At 37.8% G+C, this 17,182-nt stretch overlaps 1 protein-coding gene across 8 annotated transcripts in view; it reads right to left on the reverse strand.

Moving 5' to 3' along the window:
* CARMIL1 (capping protein regulator and myosin 1 linker 1) overlaps positions 1-17,182 on the reverse strand; it is a 185,024-nt gene that overhangs the window by 60,083 nt on the left and 107,759 nt on the right. For 5 of the 8 annotated variants that reach the window (XM_032182936.1, XM_032182942.1, XM_032182938.1 and 2 more), the window contains exons 17-22: positions 13,735-13,804; positions 11,496-11,507; positions 9,033-9,114; positions 7,576-7,675; positions 7,434-7,488; positions 1,878-2,050 (exon numbers count right to left, since the gene is read on the reverse strand). In XM_032182936.1, coding sequence (XP_032038827.1) covers positions 1,878-2,050; positions 7,434-7,488; positions 7,576-7,675; positions 9,033-9,114; positions 11,496-11,507; positions 13,735-13,804 — 492 coding nt within the window. The remainder of the gene's footprint in view (positions 1-1,877; positions 2,051-7,433; positions 7,489-7,575; positions 7,676-9,032; positions 9,115-11,495; positions 11,508-13,734; positions 13,805-17,182) is intronic. The other 3 variants (XM_032182941.1, XM_032182937.1, XM_032182935.1) reach the window with 1 other exon arrangement.

Raw genomic sequence — 17,182 nt, forward strand, 5'->3', positions numbered from 1 at the left:
AAAACTCTGTGATAGGAGTGATCAAGTCTTTCCCCTCCTCCCCCAGTTTAGACCACTCAGGCAGACTGCCTGACAATTTGTGAACACATGTTCAAAGATCTCATTAGTAGTCAGAAGAGACAGTCATGCAGATAAATCTTGCTCATGCACGAGCACTAGTTGTAGCTGTGCTTAAAAAAGAAAGACATAAACAATGAGTTCTGGTGTGCAAAAAAAATGTAGATGCAGGATTTCACGGGTAGTAACACCCTTCTGCTATTGCAGAATAATCCCTTTGGTTTTTTGAAAATACAAAGATGGAGGTAAGGAAGAGAGGAAAGTAGATTCTACACCTATCTTCCAAAGGTCAGAAATGTCCAAGGTCAGATATTGGATACTTCTGTTGTTTGAAGAACTATTTACATTTCTACCAGGACATAATTTTATAGTATTTTAAGCACAGCCAGTTACCATCGCATCACTCAGTTTGTAATCCTACCACAAAATACAGCAATAACTTTCAGTGTGCCGTGGCACATTTCAGTCTGCCATCCTGAATGCCTTCAAGGCTTCAGGTACTGGTGGATATTTCAGGTTAACACATTGAACAAAACCCAGCTACCTCTCCAGCATTTCCTTAACATTTTCAATGTTCAGTTTGGGAATAGCAAAGCGAATGCCAAGATCTCTGTATCTTAGCAAAACTGCTAGGACTGTTCTGAAGAATTTCTTATCCTGTAGGGAACAAACTCTTGGAGACCAAGCATAGTGGTCTCTTCACACAGACAATACACTGTGGAAGGTTCATCTGCACAGTCTGACAAGAGGAGGAGTGAGTATTGGTTTTCCTGATGATGGTGACATATTTAGAGGTTCCCATCAAGATACATGTTGATTGAAGGTTTACCATTTGCTAATCCCATCCTGGATAGAAAAAATGTGATACACTGTAGCCATCAGTGCCAGCCATGTGCTAAAAAAACAGTGAAGTTGTCAGGTGGATGAAGATGCAGAGAAGTGATGCCAAGGTCCATCAGCACTATAGGTGGGGGGAGAGGGAAAGGAAGGGATGGTCCATGCTGCTACCCTTTCTGAATTCAACAAGCTCTTAATGCTCCTACAAAGTGATACTACATTAGACAAAGAATAGTTTATTTTTATTTCCCACCCAAGTATCAGAATTTTCTCTGCTGGGAAAGCCTCCAATAGAAAAGAGAGAGCAGAACCGGGTGGCTGAGCACTGGAAGAGGTTCCCCAGAGAAGTTGTGGAATCTCTGTTGCACGTGAAGATCTTCAAAGGAGAAGGCTCTGAGCAACCGAGCTTTAAGGCTGGCCCTGCTTTGAGAAGGAGGTTGGATTAGGTGACATCCAGAGCTCCATACCAATGTAATCATTCTTATGATACCAGGAAATTTAGAGCTGCCTTGTCACAACAGAAAGATACCATCTCTTCAAAAGTAGGCTAATATGAGCAAGAAGGCTTAAGTCTTTTTGGAGCTGAAACTGGATGAAAATGGGTTTGGATTTTGCCTTGAAAACAGGAAAGAGCTATGCCTATGCACTATCTGTCAAAAACACATCATTCTCCCCCGATTTTGAAGTCGATGAGCAAATCAAATTCTGTACCTAATCCTAAACCACAAAATACCCTTCTAATTGGATGCAGTTTTGCTCCAGTTTCAGTTCTGGAGATATTTTTTTCAGAGAAAATTTCCATATATTTTTTTCCTCTTCCTTTTTAGAAAAAAAAAAAAAAAAAAAAGAGATGAGAAGTTTTCCAAATAGATGCATTATAGCTTGGCTTTTTCCAGCAGTTCTGAAGAGACAAAGCTTGATATGCCAACAATTTCATTATTATTAAGCTATTATATCATTTACTGCAAATATGTTTCCCTTACCTGAGCTTGGTGTTTATCTGTAGGGCTTTTGCCAGCATCTTTGCTCCCATATCTCCCATGGCATTTCCACTAATATCCACCTTTGTAAGAGATGTATTGCTGCCCAAAGCATTAATAATGATGGTGACCTCAGTCTTCAGCTTGGAATCTGCGAGGGACAATGACTGCAGAGGCTGTGGAGCACAGAAAAGGCACGGATAATAGCAACTGATAGCGCATGCACATCCACCAGAAGAAGTTCACGAAACTCTTGAAGATGACACTGAGCATCAAAGAATTACTTCTGTGTTTGCTGCATGTACGGTACACGCAACAAAGTAGGATTCAGCAATTTACAGCACAGGTGTCAAAGACACAAACAAAGATTAAGTTACACCCTGAAAAAAACATTAAGTGACAATGACTCCTATTTTCTGTGTCCCACTAAGTACTGAATACAGCAGTAACCTGAAAAGAGGCAAGACAGCAACAATCAGCTTCACATGACAACCACTGGTGTCCAGTGAGTTTTGCTTAACCAGCATGCTTCCCTGCCAGTGAGAAATAAAAATATCTAACACAATCCTCTCACTCAGACTGGAAAGTTTATCCCCAGGGCAAATTAGGACCTGAGACATTATTAAAACAAAACTAATTCCTTTAAACTGTTTTATTATTGTTATTTCAAGGATCATTTTTGCATATCTGCATATCTTCAACATGGACATTTGGGAGGGAAGAGAGAAAAAAAACATAACAGGTCTGAAATTAAAAGCAGTAAGAAGAGTATCTAGTATCAAGGGTAAGCCAATGGATATTATTCACAGCAATGTTCTGACACCTGTGATTGCAAAACCTTTATGCAGCTTTTTATGTATACACACACACACCCTATGCTAACCTGAAACTAGCTATTGGGTTCCTGCAAATCACACACTAAAGCCTTAAGAAAACTTTTAAAAACACCTTTGTCAGTGATCTTATGTCTTCCCTCCATTCTTAGTGTCCCAGTACTCAAAAGCAGGAGCTTAAGAGCTATTCTATCCATCACCACACCTTGCAGAGCTACCACAGTTGCCAGGATTGTAATTTGTCTTTGTTGATATACAATAGCTCCACGAAACATTTTCCCTTGCCTAAGTGTGAGCTCATATGGAGAAGAGCTTTGTCACTATACACCAACTTAGTCATGTATCAAGAGGATGAATTTTAGGAACCTAAAACCTCCAAATTACTCATATATGGGAAAATCAACACCTCAGAAGGATGAATCAAAGCAACTAAATTAGATGCCTAAGGCTTAGATTAACATAAATAAACCAGCTGAGCTATATGTGCACACCTTCCAGGATCTGAGAAGTTTGCATGGCACCTGCTATACAATGGGACTCTAGCTTCCAGACACCACTGGATGACAGGGATAACCAAAAAGTTTGCAACACTAAGAAATGCATTTATAAGTGAGAAAATACATAAAAATTTGGAGGCACAGCAGGTTTATAATTAAAAAGTCTAACAGTAACACGAGCCACATGCTGATTTTATTTTAAATGGAAGTTATTAAATTACTATGTTAATGTCCTTAATCTGTCTATGTTCCCCTGTTTCACTACATTATGTACCCTAAAGAATATTAACATCGCATTAGAAAGGTATTTAGTGTTCTTGGCACAAGTCTGAGAAGACCTCCTGTGACAGATTCATAGAAAAGCACTACCACACAGCAATCAGAAGCAGAAATCACCAATAAGTTTGTGAAAGAGAAGTTTCTTCTGTTTTTTGTGTGTCACTTTAGAAAGGGTCATTCTAGGAACTTCACTGGAAATGCTCACTCCCACATATCAGATTTTCTAAACCTCAAATACCTTCTCAGGAAATGATTTCTCATCTCACTTATTCCAACACTCTGACAGAAAAATATATACTTTGGAAAGACTTCTGCACTATGTTCTGCAAGGACTGATATTTATACATCAGTATTACCACCTAAGAAATATACGTACACGAGAGTAAAAAACCCTGCTATGGTGGCAGTGTCTTTGAAGTGGATGAATTGCTAATTTTCTTGCACAACTACCCCTATTGTTTACTGTTATTGTTTATTATGAGAAAGGAACAACACTTCTGGACTGATTTGGCAGTCTGAATGCAAACTAGAATCAGAATATGACTGTGATTAACGTAACATCACTTCTAAACACTCACGAAACTACCTGACCATTACATTAAAACAAAATCAAAAAAAAAACAAACCACAACCCACCCCTCCACCCCTGACAACGAAAAACCTACATTGACTTCTTGTAACAACAGAGTTTTATAGTTTTATCTGGATGTGAAGAAACCGGGTATCTGACAAGCACTACAGTGGCCCTGCTGCAGAAAGCAGATACCCTGCCAATAGCACTGAAGACATCTTAGAACAATCTTATTAAGGAGAAGGAATTCTTAAAATCACTCAAAAGGCCAATTCTTCAACAAACAGTGAACTAAAAACTAAAGATCTTCAGCTCTGTGATAATTCTCTGCACCTATGCAGGACTGACTGCTACTCTGAGTAATGCTACACTGCAGCATAACATCCATTTTTTCATGAGGTAAAGAAATGGCACAGTAAGCATCCAGCTTCAGACACCTCCTGCTATACTAATAAGAACACACAATTATAGACTGCACTGTACAGCATGTAGCTAAATAAAGACAAATATATGTATTTTTAATCTCAATATTACATTCTTGTTTATATTAAATACCTAGGAAATGTTGCTGTTTAGGTTACTACCACTGTTTTTAAGTTGTGTAGAATTACATCTGTGCCTGGCTGTATTTTTTTCCAGTTATCAAACCAAGCTATTGATTGTTTAAATCATATTACTCATGACTCACATTAACACAGCAACAGATCTATTTTAAGCGTGTATAAATACATGAAGAAGCATTTGGCATACGACTGTTTTAGATTACAGCCTCTCATTCCAGCTTTCCACGCAGATAATGCGTGGTCCCCAGGCTGCACCAGCCTGCAAGCAATATTGATCATGCACTATGTGTTCTGGGCAACACCATCCCCTGCTCTCTCCGGTTCCATTGCAACTTTTTAGTGTCCTGTGGCAGTAAATGCATAGTAGTGGTACAACAAGGACCTCTCCATTTAGGATTCAAAACCAAACATAAACAGCTATAAAACTTGAAACAATTATTCTAAGCCTTGCACTATCTCCAGGTGGAGTGAGGGCCATCCTAGGCAGCTATCTGCAACACATCTTTTTCCCACAGTGCTACATAGTCTGTTCTCCATTATTTAGCTGCTAGGAGATGTTTTTGATTGATTTTAGCATCAGATGAGACAGGAAGAAACAAGATTCTTTCACTAGAGAGGATTAACAAGAGACTACAAAATGGGGAGAGAAGAGAGAGGGTAACAGCAAGTAGCCTATATCCCAAAGGTTAATGCAGGACATGAAGAAACAGTTATTTTAAGTAACAAAAAAAAAAAAAAAATCTTTTTTGTGGATTATTTCCTTTCAATGCTTTGAAAACAGGATGAGACTAAAGAGCAGGTTTTTGTAAGTTAGCTCAAAAAAAGACATGTTGAATAAGAATTACAGGAGCCCACCTGGCTGTGGAGAAGTCAGAAAATGAAACAATGGCTACTGTCACCCATAAGCTGAAAAGAAAAGGAGCACAAGAAGCTGAAGCTGGTGATGCAAGGCAGGGTGAACTGTGAGAACCATACATACAAAATTTAGCAGCTACTTTTTATAAGACCCGGAGACTTCAAAATTGGAATTGGAAAGTTTTACCTTTGTGGACAGATATTATGAAGAGGATAGTCATATAAACAGAAAGAAATACTGCACATTTGAGAAGAAGGTTTGGATAATGAAAGGGGAGGACACTATGTGTTGAAGAGGTATTTTAGGGTATCACCTGCATGGGAAGAAACATTCACCTGCAACAAAGCAAAAGGATAAAGAAAACTGTGAAAAAAACACCAAATTAAATGTTCTTGTGATTAGTCTGATTTTAAACAACCACCTTTGAGGAATGCTGTGATGATTTCATATGAGATACAGGGCAGGACAGAGACAAATGTCCAAAGATAATAAGCAGACGTTATCTGATGAAATGATACCACCGCCAGTACAGTATCAATAGGAAAAAACAAAAAAAAACAACAGTAGGGAAAGCGAGTCCTGCACCATTCTGTTCAGAGACAGAATAGAAGGAGGTGGTCACACAACACAAAATTAAAAGGCTATAGTTTGCAACAAGAAGTAATATAGAGATCTACCAATACACTTAGAATAATCTTCTATTTGACTTGTGCACAGAAGAACTTACTGCATTCATTCCTGGTGCTAACTCAATTAGAATTAGCTCTGGTATCTATATGCAGCACTTCACTGTGTCACACAGACATCTCGTATTTAACGATCAAGGTGAGGAAGAGGTAGGCAAAGAACCAAAAAAAAGCAGTACCACTAATCCCAATTACAAGGGCACAGAAAGGAGGGAGGACTAGTTTAACAAATCACTTCAGAGTAGTGAGAAAAGATAAACATAGAATACGGGTCTAATCGTCTTGTACAGAAGGAGACATCGGAAACCCCACTCCACTGAATTGCAGGGTACAGACACAGATGGTAGGAGAAAATATGTAAGCTGTTAGTGTGGACCATGAACCTGGAGGTGAGACAATAAGGACGAAAGGAATAGCAGGTGTTAAGAGAACTGAAGTCTACAGTCAGCTATTTTTGGAGAATGAGGGAAACAGGAATGAGGAAATTGCTTGGTATTTGCAAGGGGCATGAAGGAGAAAGAAAGGACTAAGAATGATTAATAAAATTTGACAAGCATGAGACCAACAGAGACTCTTAAGATTCACTTCTAGCCAAAACTAGGATGCCAAGGAAAGGAAAGAAAGTAAACCCAACCACATAAGTCTTTAGGAATCAGGAGAGGGCATGGAAACAAAAAGAAGTGGGCAAGGATCCCAGCATGGCACTGTGAAAGAGTTTTATGAAATTGCTTCTGTGATAAATGTACCAGAAAAATAAAGAACAGCATAGTGATTGTTTTATGTGCACCTTCTGATGAAGAAAGTAGTTCTGGGACATTGCTACAGTGATTTTGCATTTTGTCAAGAAAAAAAAAAAGCCAAACCCCCCCAAGAACAGTCGTCAAGAAATTGTCCATTTTATTAGCTAAAATAAATGAATAAATAAAGTAAAATAAAATAAATCTGCTATTTAAGGAATATCACCACCCAGGGAACACTACCATCATAATGTCCTATAACTTAGACCTAGGGCAAACAAGGCTAAGCACATCCAACTATTTGGGTTATTTTTTCAGCAAGCACAGATCCTAAGACTATCTTAAGAAACATTTACCTACATGCTACACATAATTCAAATTATTATTTGGAAAAAAATATACCATGAGATGTTGGATGTCATTGTGCAGGATCATGATCAAATTTTATGCAGAAAATTAACACAGTGAAGAAAATTATCGGAAATAGACTGTGAAGGTACAAATACACATGATGATAGTAGGCAGAAAGATACTCACTGAATCCTCGTCTTGAATCATCTGAACTAAATTATCAAGTACTGGAGTGAGATTTCTGAGGGAAGAAAAGTTAGGAAGATGATGAAATCAGCAGCTTCTCCTCATTCATTCTTTTGTTATTTAAAAGAAGAAAAAGCCTTACTTGGATTTCATGTTGTTAAAGTTTTTGCCTAAAGCCAAGTGCCTTATCGATCGGTTTTTACTAAGCCAGACTACAAGGGTTGAGAGGTCAGATTCTAGGCCTGTAAAGAATCAGATCAGATTAAGAATTAAAACACTTTTTTACCTTTTTTTTTTTTTTTTCAAAAGTCCCTGACAGGGTCCAATTATTAAAGCTAAATTCATTCAAGTAATTATCAGTGTGCTAATTCAAAGAGTTCTAGGGGAAAAAAAAAAAAAATTCTTCTATTTATACAGCTTTTTCATCTGTTTTTCCATGAGAATAAATGTGTTCTCTAAAATGAGCCTTTTAAATTACTATCCTAATTAGCCATTGAAAGCATCTCTCAGACAGACGGAAGGGAAATGTAGTCCCTTATCCACAGTCCAGTCACCCAAGGGTAGGTTCCTTGCACTGTCAGGCAAAGTTCCTTTGAGGATTTAGAGACCATGCTAATTTCTGTTCAGTCTCAGCAGAGCTGTGTACCAACAAGCTCTCAAAGCCTGCAGGTTTTAAACAGGCTATGAATAAAATGATGTGAAGAAACAAGCCAAACTTCATGCTACTCCTGAGTAAGAAAAATAACTTGTTGTGCTACTGTATTCCTAAATACTAGTTTGGTGGAACTGAAGGGTATTGTTAGATTACTGAGTTAGGATCCAGGTTCATGAGATAATTCATGATACTAAATACATTTATTTATCCAATCTCTTTACATAATTTGGATGAATACCTCCTAAAGCTTTCCACCTGCTAATCCCACCATTCTGTTTTTTCAGTTGTACTGGGAACCATTTTCTGAAATAATTCTGTATTTTGCTGTCAGAGAGGCAAGCCCAGCTACGCAAGTTGTTCCATTCCACATATCTACAATTTGAGCTTGCAAGACAAGAACTCAACTGGTATTTCTAGCTATGAAGCACAGAGCCTACAAATCAGCAACAGTCCAAGACTTTTCCAAAGATACTAGTAGGCTTTCTATGACCTGAAGCTGGTTGACCACATGCTCTGAATCTCCTTCTCTTGCTTCTTCAGTGTCACAACCTCAGCTTCACTCCATATCTGGTCTTTCCTCTGCCTTTCTTCTTTCACTACACTTTCATTCCCCAATTAGCTTCTTATCCTCTCTTACTTAAACTCACTTTGAACAAAATACTATTAATACAAAATACTATTAACACGATGCTTGCTGCTTTCAACTTCTGCTGCTGCGTTACACTTACTTCAAACAACATAAACCTCTAAGAGTAGAGTTACTCTATTAACATATCTTTTACACTTTATAGCAATGAGAGTCTTGGTCTGAGACTTTTCCATAACTTATTGCAAATTATTATAAAGCAAGTGCAACCACCCTTGATTATATTGAGAGCTGAAACAAAAAATACATCTCAGATTTGGGACCTGCAAGGCCCTCCGCTCCTGTTCTGTATACTTACCATTGTCTGAAATATCTAGGCTGGTGATATTGCGTATTTCTGCTATGCATCCTTCCAAGACTTGTGCACCTCCCGATCTTAACTAGAGACAAAACATCAACCATTTTTGCAAACTAGTTATGGTTTTGAGATTACACAGAAAACACTGGTAGGAGCTTTGCGAATACAGAGGGCACTACCAGCAGCAAAAACAACAGCGACAGAAGTTACAGACATCAGAATGACTATGCACACATTGCTACTATTCTCATCCTTCACTCTCACTGGTTGCATATAAATGAGAAAAGCTCCAGCTTTACTATTCAGCAGTTATATCTAATGCAAGTGGTACAGACAAAAAATAATAAATAAATAAATAAAATTAGCACTTCTGCTGGGCAGCGACTGCAGGACTTTGGTGCAGGTTCTCCAGAACATTTCTGTCCTGGGCAAAAATGAAGGACATTTTTGATTTCCAGAGAGGAAAAAAAGCTTGTCTCAGTAAAGAAATATGCGACACTATCACCCTTGAATTCTACTGCAGTCAAGTCTTATGGCAAAAGCATGTTGCAAGCTTTATGTATAGCAAGCACAATGACCATGTGCCCAGTTAAAAGAGGAGAAGCCAAATCAAAATCAATGAAATTATGTTTCCCTGTCACTTAAAAGAATTTTAAAATAATCCTATTCTAAAATGGTCACAAAACACCATAAGCAACAGTAATCAGTAATTTACCTTATGCCTGATTTTGAAATAGGAATAAAAGAGAAAGCCAACAACAAAAATGCCTACATGTAAGGTATTATTATATTATTAATCTGAAATACTAAATAAATGTAAAAGAAATTTCAGGATTTAGTGAGAAAAAAAAATGAAGTAGCCTAACAGAAAATATCAACATTAGGAATCAAAGTTATGAAAAGCTACATTCTTAGTTACTAACGCTACTGAATTGAACAACAGAACATAATTTTTCCAAAGAAGCAAAAGCATTTTCTTATTTCTTGCAGTTACACAAGCTACACAAAATATACGTCCCTTCATAATCATCACCCAGAAAGACTTAAGCAAAAGAAGGAAAAAGTTCTGCTAAAATTCAACTTTTGCAAAAACGTTTTCCATTTTCACTTTTATTGCTTTAAAGTAATGCAAAGCTTTTTCAAACTTTAAACTTCCATTTTACTTCTTGTGCATAAAAAATGAGTAATATTTCACTTAGTTCACTCACTTGACCAAATTTCTTGAACTAATCTGATGACATTTCTGTGAATGTTTTTTTTTATCAATGCTATAATTAAGCAACCTTCTGAGAGTATTTTCAATAAGGTGTCGAATTGGCACTTTTTAGAAAGTTCAACATTTGTGACTGGTAAGCAAACAGTTCAATAACTTGCTCTGAGTATTTTAAGAACAGCAGTGGTTAAAGACAACATATAAACCATAAGTCACTTCTGGAAGCATAAGAAAACAGAAGATGCCCTTCCCCTTTTGCATAAAACAAAGCCTACTTAGCCCTATCTTCTTTAGAAGTTGAATTTGCAGTTTGTATCTGGGCCAAAACTGGTGCAGTTTTAACTCAATGTTGTTTGTGTAAGAGCATTTGTAATACTTGCTGGCTGTACAAATGCCAAAATCATTCAGTTTCGCTCTCTGATTCTCTCACAGAGTCGCCCACTATGAGACAACCATTTCACACAGAGTGCCACATCAATTGTTGCAGCATCTCTGGAACTGGCAGGTTATACATGGTCTTGTCACAGTTAAAAAAGTGATTTATATAAAAAACTATTTTCGCTGTGTTGCAATTTGATTTTCACTGGAGCCAAAGCTCCGGAGTGCCCTAGAAAGGATATACTTAACTGTAAAGGATATTAGGATTTATTTTAAGAAAAATCAAAAATATTTTTATAATACTTGTACTAACATTTCAGCATTAAACTTTAGTTTCCATTATAGACATTTTCATTTTTAGATAATAAGGATTATCTATCATCAAAAGGATTGTTTGTTGGTATGGTAAAAGGTCTACACACACAAAAAATTACATATATATTTTAACTGTTTAAGTGGGCAACTTTTCCGGAGCAGCTTTCAATCTTGTACTGGTAACACAAAATAATAAATACACAAACATTCATTGTGTGCAATGCTGATATCTGTCTAATCTGAGGGTGTGTTGGTAACCACTTGACTTCTAGGATCAGATTTTATTGCAATTGTATTAAAATCATATATATAAAAGGAGATATTAACTGAAGGGCTATATGCCAATGAGGACTGTGATACTGAAGACAAAACTCTGCAACATCTCCTATATGACACACTAATGAGTCTATGAATACAAACTTCTATTTAGAAACTGTAGAACAAGCCCTTCAACAGTTAAAAAAGCCAAGTGTGCTCAAAACTCTGAAGTATATGGGAAGGGGAAACAAATCTTTTTATTGATTTAAGAATTAAGGTAAAGCGTGGAGGGTACTTACACAGTGACCAAGCTAAGGGAAGCAGAAGGGAAAAGAGTGAAATACATCAGTGCTGAGCAGGTAGAAATAAAAATGTAATTTTCATAATAAAAAATAATAAAAACAAACAAACAAGCAAATATAAAGTGATTAAGCTTGGAATAAGTATATCAGAAAATTATGGGAGCAAATTAAAAGTGGTGGGAGAGGGAAGGAACCGAGATTTATCCTTCCATAGTTGAGTGCAGCTTGCCTGGTGTAGGAAGGCAGGCAAAGCTGAAGTGTCAGCTTTCTAGCCTCCAGACAGCGTGTGCTTGAAGAAGCAGAAAGAAGCGCAGGGCACCAGCTCCCAGCTTCCCACTGTTCTGCTCTGGGTACAGATCACCCTGTCTGGCTCACAGCAGGAGAGGGAGAAGTGGAGCAGAGGCAGGAGGTGCTGGGCCATGGAGAGTGCTTCCAGCTCCTGGCACTTCGATCCCTCTGCTGGTGGAAGCGTAATTTCTTCTTTCCAAAGCGTGTGAGAATGGATAAAGCTCAGTGATGTGGAAAACAAAATGTTGAGGGAAGGATCTCAGGAAGCGTTGGTGGCTTGGAGGGCCCAGCTACAGACCGTCTCTCCTGTGTATTCCCAGTTTTCTTCAGAAAAATGCTGCCTACACCTAGCAAGTGCTGAAGCAACCAAATCATGGAGGGGAATGAAAGATCTCAGGCTAGGTGTGACTCCTTCCTTTCTGCTACAGCAGTCAGCCACCACTGCTTTTGCTTTGGTGTCCAGTGCAGCTAATGACTCCCCCGTAACCCATCCTGGGGGCTATTTAATGAATGGCACTCAGTTCCAGGCCCAGCAGACAGGCTTAAGCCTTCACTCTTCTCAGCCCTGCTTGATTTACATGCTAATTTACACTCTCATTACCTAAGTATGCGTGTCATTTATTTATTTATTTATTTAAGGTTATGATTACAGGACTCCGTGTTTATTACTTTAATTACTCCTCCCTTCTTCTTCCTCCCTCTGAAAGAAACATTATCATCCTTCAGATCTATTTACTCAGAAGTCAGAAGCATGAATACCTGACTTGAAAGCTTTTCTATTTGGAATTTACATGTAATGTTCTTCAAAGTAAAGCCATTTTTTAAAAAAGTATCAAATATCAAAACAAACTATGAAATGTATTCACGGTGATTTATTTATTTTTTTTTTCCTTTGTAAGGAAATTAAGCACATTCCAAAAGCAATCAACTATAAACCTAAGGGAAGGATTACTACACCTCACCATGTCCATGACATTGCATGCTTTCTATTTAAAGGGAAACCATTGCGTTTGAAAGGCACTACCACAAGGAGCTAATACACAAGTGATGGTCCTGGAAAGATCTGCCTAACAAGAGGCTTTCTTTGCAGCTTAAAAAGGAAAGGGTGGCCACTCAGCTCCGGAAGGCTAAAGCTTCATGTTGGTTTTGGTAAATATCCCCAGTTCTCCATGTAACTTTGCCTCACTAACTCCCAGGATCATGGATGATTTCTTGTTATAATCTGTAGCCATACAATTATCATCCTGCACGTGTGGACAATCCTGAGAAACAAAGTGCACAGCAAAGCACAGAGAAGCAAGAGGAAGTGAGATAAAGCAAATCAAGCTGCTGCTTTTTTTTTTTTTAATTTAAAAAAATTATTTTTTTTTTATTTTTTTTAATTGATAGTTGTAATATTTAAAGCCATTTGTGCAATGCCTTTTAAATTAATGGCATGCTTCAATCATCTCTTACAGAAGTTCCCTATTGGCCTGAATTGGTTAATTGATTAAAAAAGCAGAGTTTCTCCCAAGATTTAAAAGTGAACCTGCAGAAGAGTATTCATGCCTCCAGCACAGACATTTTGAAGGAAGACATTCAAACCAGAGACACACCTTCAGGGTATGCACCTTCCTGTGACCCATTCTAACCTGGGCACCTCAAAAATCTTGCTTCAGGGTCCCCTATAATCACAGCCCCAGAGGGCAGAAGCTGCCCAGCAGTGAACAACGCGCTGGCTCAGCATCCACAGTCGCTACTGCAAGGGGCATGTTGCCAGTGAGGTGCTGCAGGTGCTCTGCCCTCCTTATTTATGGCATAGCAACACACAGCAGATCACTTTACCATGACTCTACCTTTCCCACAACTTCTGAGTGGAGAGGAAGAACATCTAGCCCAGTGGATTACATGACAACTCTAACTCCCCATCATTACATCTTTTGAACACATCCTGATGAATAATCCTTACCTCACAGCTACTGAGATCTAAAGACACCTCCTTCAGATTGTGATTGCAAGCCAGGCCTAATAAAAGCGCTCTGAAAGAGATCAATATTAGAACCATTTTTTTTTTTTTTTAAGCAGCTTTACAACATCATCATCATCTAAGTAATCACAGGTTAATACAGCTAATAATGCGAAGAACCATTTCAAAAGAAAACCACATCAGCTGAGCTGTTACTTCTTAAATGATAACGCAGTACAAACCTGCTGTGCCATACTAATACCCCAGCAGCATCATAAACTGCAATGCAAAGAAGCAAATAGTAAAACTAATTCTATATCAACATTTAATAAGATTCATCTCAGATGATTTGTCTTCAACATACGCTTTAAAAGAACATCAAATGATTACAAAAGGAGCGTTCTATTTACAACCATTTTGAGTCTCTAATTTTCCAAAATTCACCAAAAAACGTGCTTTTGATATATATAAGATGCATTGCAGCCAGCCATTTCAGCCAAGCACAGTGCCTATTAACACTCAAACACTGTATCATGTTGAAGTCTCTGTTTCTGCACCCCTATAAATATTTAGGGATTTATAAATGATACTCCCAAACAATGGTATCCTTTGTCATTAGGCAGAATGGCAAACAAGTGTAGCAATGGCCAATTAAAATCTTCATAAAATCACCTTTAAAGCCTTACAGATTTTTTTTTTCCACATACAAAAGTTAGCAATAATATCACGTTTCTACTAATTCTGTCAAACCAGCAAGCAAAACAGTACATGTCTTAAGAGAAGAAGCAAACACAATCAGTGCACACCTTCTGGTGTTTTTAGAATAGGTGCTGCTTTGAATCAGTTGTTGAACAGAGAAACAGAAGGGCTTCCTTCTCAAGCTTCATTTCAGCCAAACAGAATCCAAACTACCAATGCATGGATGTAAAAAAAACAATCAATTTTGCTGAGCTGTTTACCTGAACACTTGCTATGTAAGCAGCATGTAAAAGCTGCATGTAAAATGCCTGTGCCAGGAAGGTTTTTCATTTAAACCTAGTTATATCTGTCCTGCAGGTATAAATGACGATCAGACCTTTGCTGTTAGCAAAAGAGAGTATCTTGAGCTTGTTTACTTCTTAAGCTATTAAAATACAGACTTGAAGAAAAATGTGGAAGCTCTGCAATGGTTTTTACATTTTTTTAGATCATTCCCCATCTGTATGTCCTTCCTGAGCATGATTTTATGCAAAGTTAGTGACTGATAACTTTGCAAGTAATTCCCTTAACATTTTGAGGGAGGGAGCTTAAAAAATGCAGTGCAACCATTAAAAAAATAAATTAAAAAACAAACTTTTTCTTTTATTTTTTTTTTTTTTTTTTTTTTTTTTTTAAAAAAAAGAGACTCACTGATGCTTCAAATATGCCTTATTCAGAGGTAAAAAAAAAAAAAAATATTTCCCACACCAAACCTTTTGGCCTATAAACTCATCCTAAGAAAAACCTCACAATTTCTCACTTCTTTCTCCTGAAACAGCACCACCAAACAAAGACACTGAAGGCAGACATATCTGTACTAAGTCACTGAGTTGAAATCACACACACAGCAATACTTGGAAAGGTCTCGTCAACTGTGGTGCATGCAGAAGGCAAGAATTGGCCTTGTAATTACAATTTGGATGAGAAGCATATCAGCAACTTGTCTTGTTACAGCCCTGACAGATCAAAATAAAATTTCTGGCAACGTCAGTAAATGAAGAAAAATGCTAACATATATTAAAACAAGGAAAAGAGCATATAAACTACTTCATCTGCTTTCAAAAATTTAAAAAAAAAAAAAAAAAAAAAGAAAAAAAACAGTGATGGAACATAAACTATATTAACTATGTATAAGAACTAAAAGCAGCCTTTCTCCACCCGCTAAATGGCATCCCAGCAGCACAGCTTTATTAGCAAACTTCTTCCCTGAGAGGCTTGGCTTATATTAATAGGCCTATCGCTTTACAAACAAGATCATCTCCCTCCCTGAGTGCACTGATTAACCAGTATCGTTAAAATCACTGAGTCAGCAGATGTGATTAAACACACTGAAACTACACATCTAGAGGAAGCTGATATGAAAGGAATCAAATAACCAAATTAGTCAAAGCTATCAGGCAATAAATTAACCAATTTATCCCCAAAAGGGGAATTTGGGATTCACTATGTCAGGTATCTCTATTTTTTGGTTGGTGTGGTCCTTTTTTGTGTTTTAGTTTAGTTTAGTTTTGTTTTATTTTACCCCTCAGAGGCAAGCTTCATGTTCATGGACACAAAACAGGAACTTCTTTCTCAGAGGATAGTTACAAGGCCCAAGCTGTCAAATGCTTTTCGGCATGCACTGATCAAAAATGCTAAAGAAGTACTATTATCACACCTTGTATTAGTTTTCCTTCTAGAAATCATCCTTCATCTGTTATTGCAGTCTTGGCAATGACAAATAAGTCTGACTGAAAACCAATGTTTCAATCTTCTTGTCTTTAATGCACCCCATGATCTTGATTGTTCTGTAGAAGTTTTCTAGTTTCTTACAGTTTAGATGAAAAGGCTAAGCAGATGCCCCAGGTTATGGCACATCCTCAGTCCCTTTAACACCAAATTAACTTCAAAAAGATGCTTCTGAAATGTATTAGTCAAGCCATACGGGTTGCTTTAAGAGGGAAAGCAAGATGTACTGCAGATCATAGTTTTCTGCAGTGTTGACAGAGACACTCAGCTCAGACTGAAGAAATGCTCGGGTCAGAGAAAAAGCACATCGAGGAAACTACCAAGCAGCATTAACAGCTCCCTGTTAACCCCTAGGCAGTGATGAACATTGCTGTCAGGGCAAAACAAATGAAGCTCATGCCAAATTGCCAGCCAAGTGAGTGTGGATGGGTATTCTGGGGGATATTCTGAGACCATCTGTGTCTAGGTAGATTTTGGACAGATGCTCCTTCCTGGAGCTGTCTGTGCTAGTGATGCAAGTTACAGTTGTCACCTCACTCTATGCTACTTACCACTTTCTCTTTATTTCTACCAACAGCACTCATGCGAGTAACTCCCTCTAACCCAATTCAGTCAAATTGAACCAGATTAGCTTACACATTATCAACAGAGTAGCTTTTTTGCTGAAAAGGACTAGGAAGGTCTCATGTTTGCTGCACAATTGGCAGATCTAGTATTTGGGATACATTCATGCAACACCTTCCATGAGTGCAGATACCTGCCAAAACTCCTCACACCACAGGAGATACTCAACATGCCAAGGAGTAAAGCTAAATTTGAACCTTAGTGGCTAGAACTTCTCACCCTTCCTGGCCTCTCTAGATATATTCAATGTCTCACAGCATTCTTTTTTTTATTTTTCCTGTACTACTGGTAAGATTGACCTATGTATCTGTCATGTACAGCCTCTGTTCTTCTAGCTTCCTTAAACATAGTTCCCTGCTGC

Source organism: Aythya fuligula, chromosome 2 (assembly GCF_009819795.1).
Source record: "Aythya fuligula isolate bAytFul2 chromosome 2, bAytFul2.pri, whole genome shotgun sequence".
In the NCBI taxonomy this organism is placed as follows: domain Eukaryota; kingdom Metazoa; phylum Chordata; class Aves; order Anseriformes; family Anatidae; genus Aythya; species Aythya fuligula.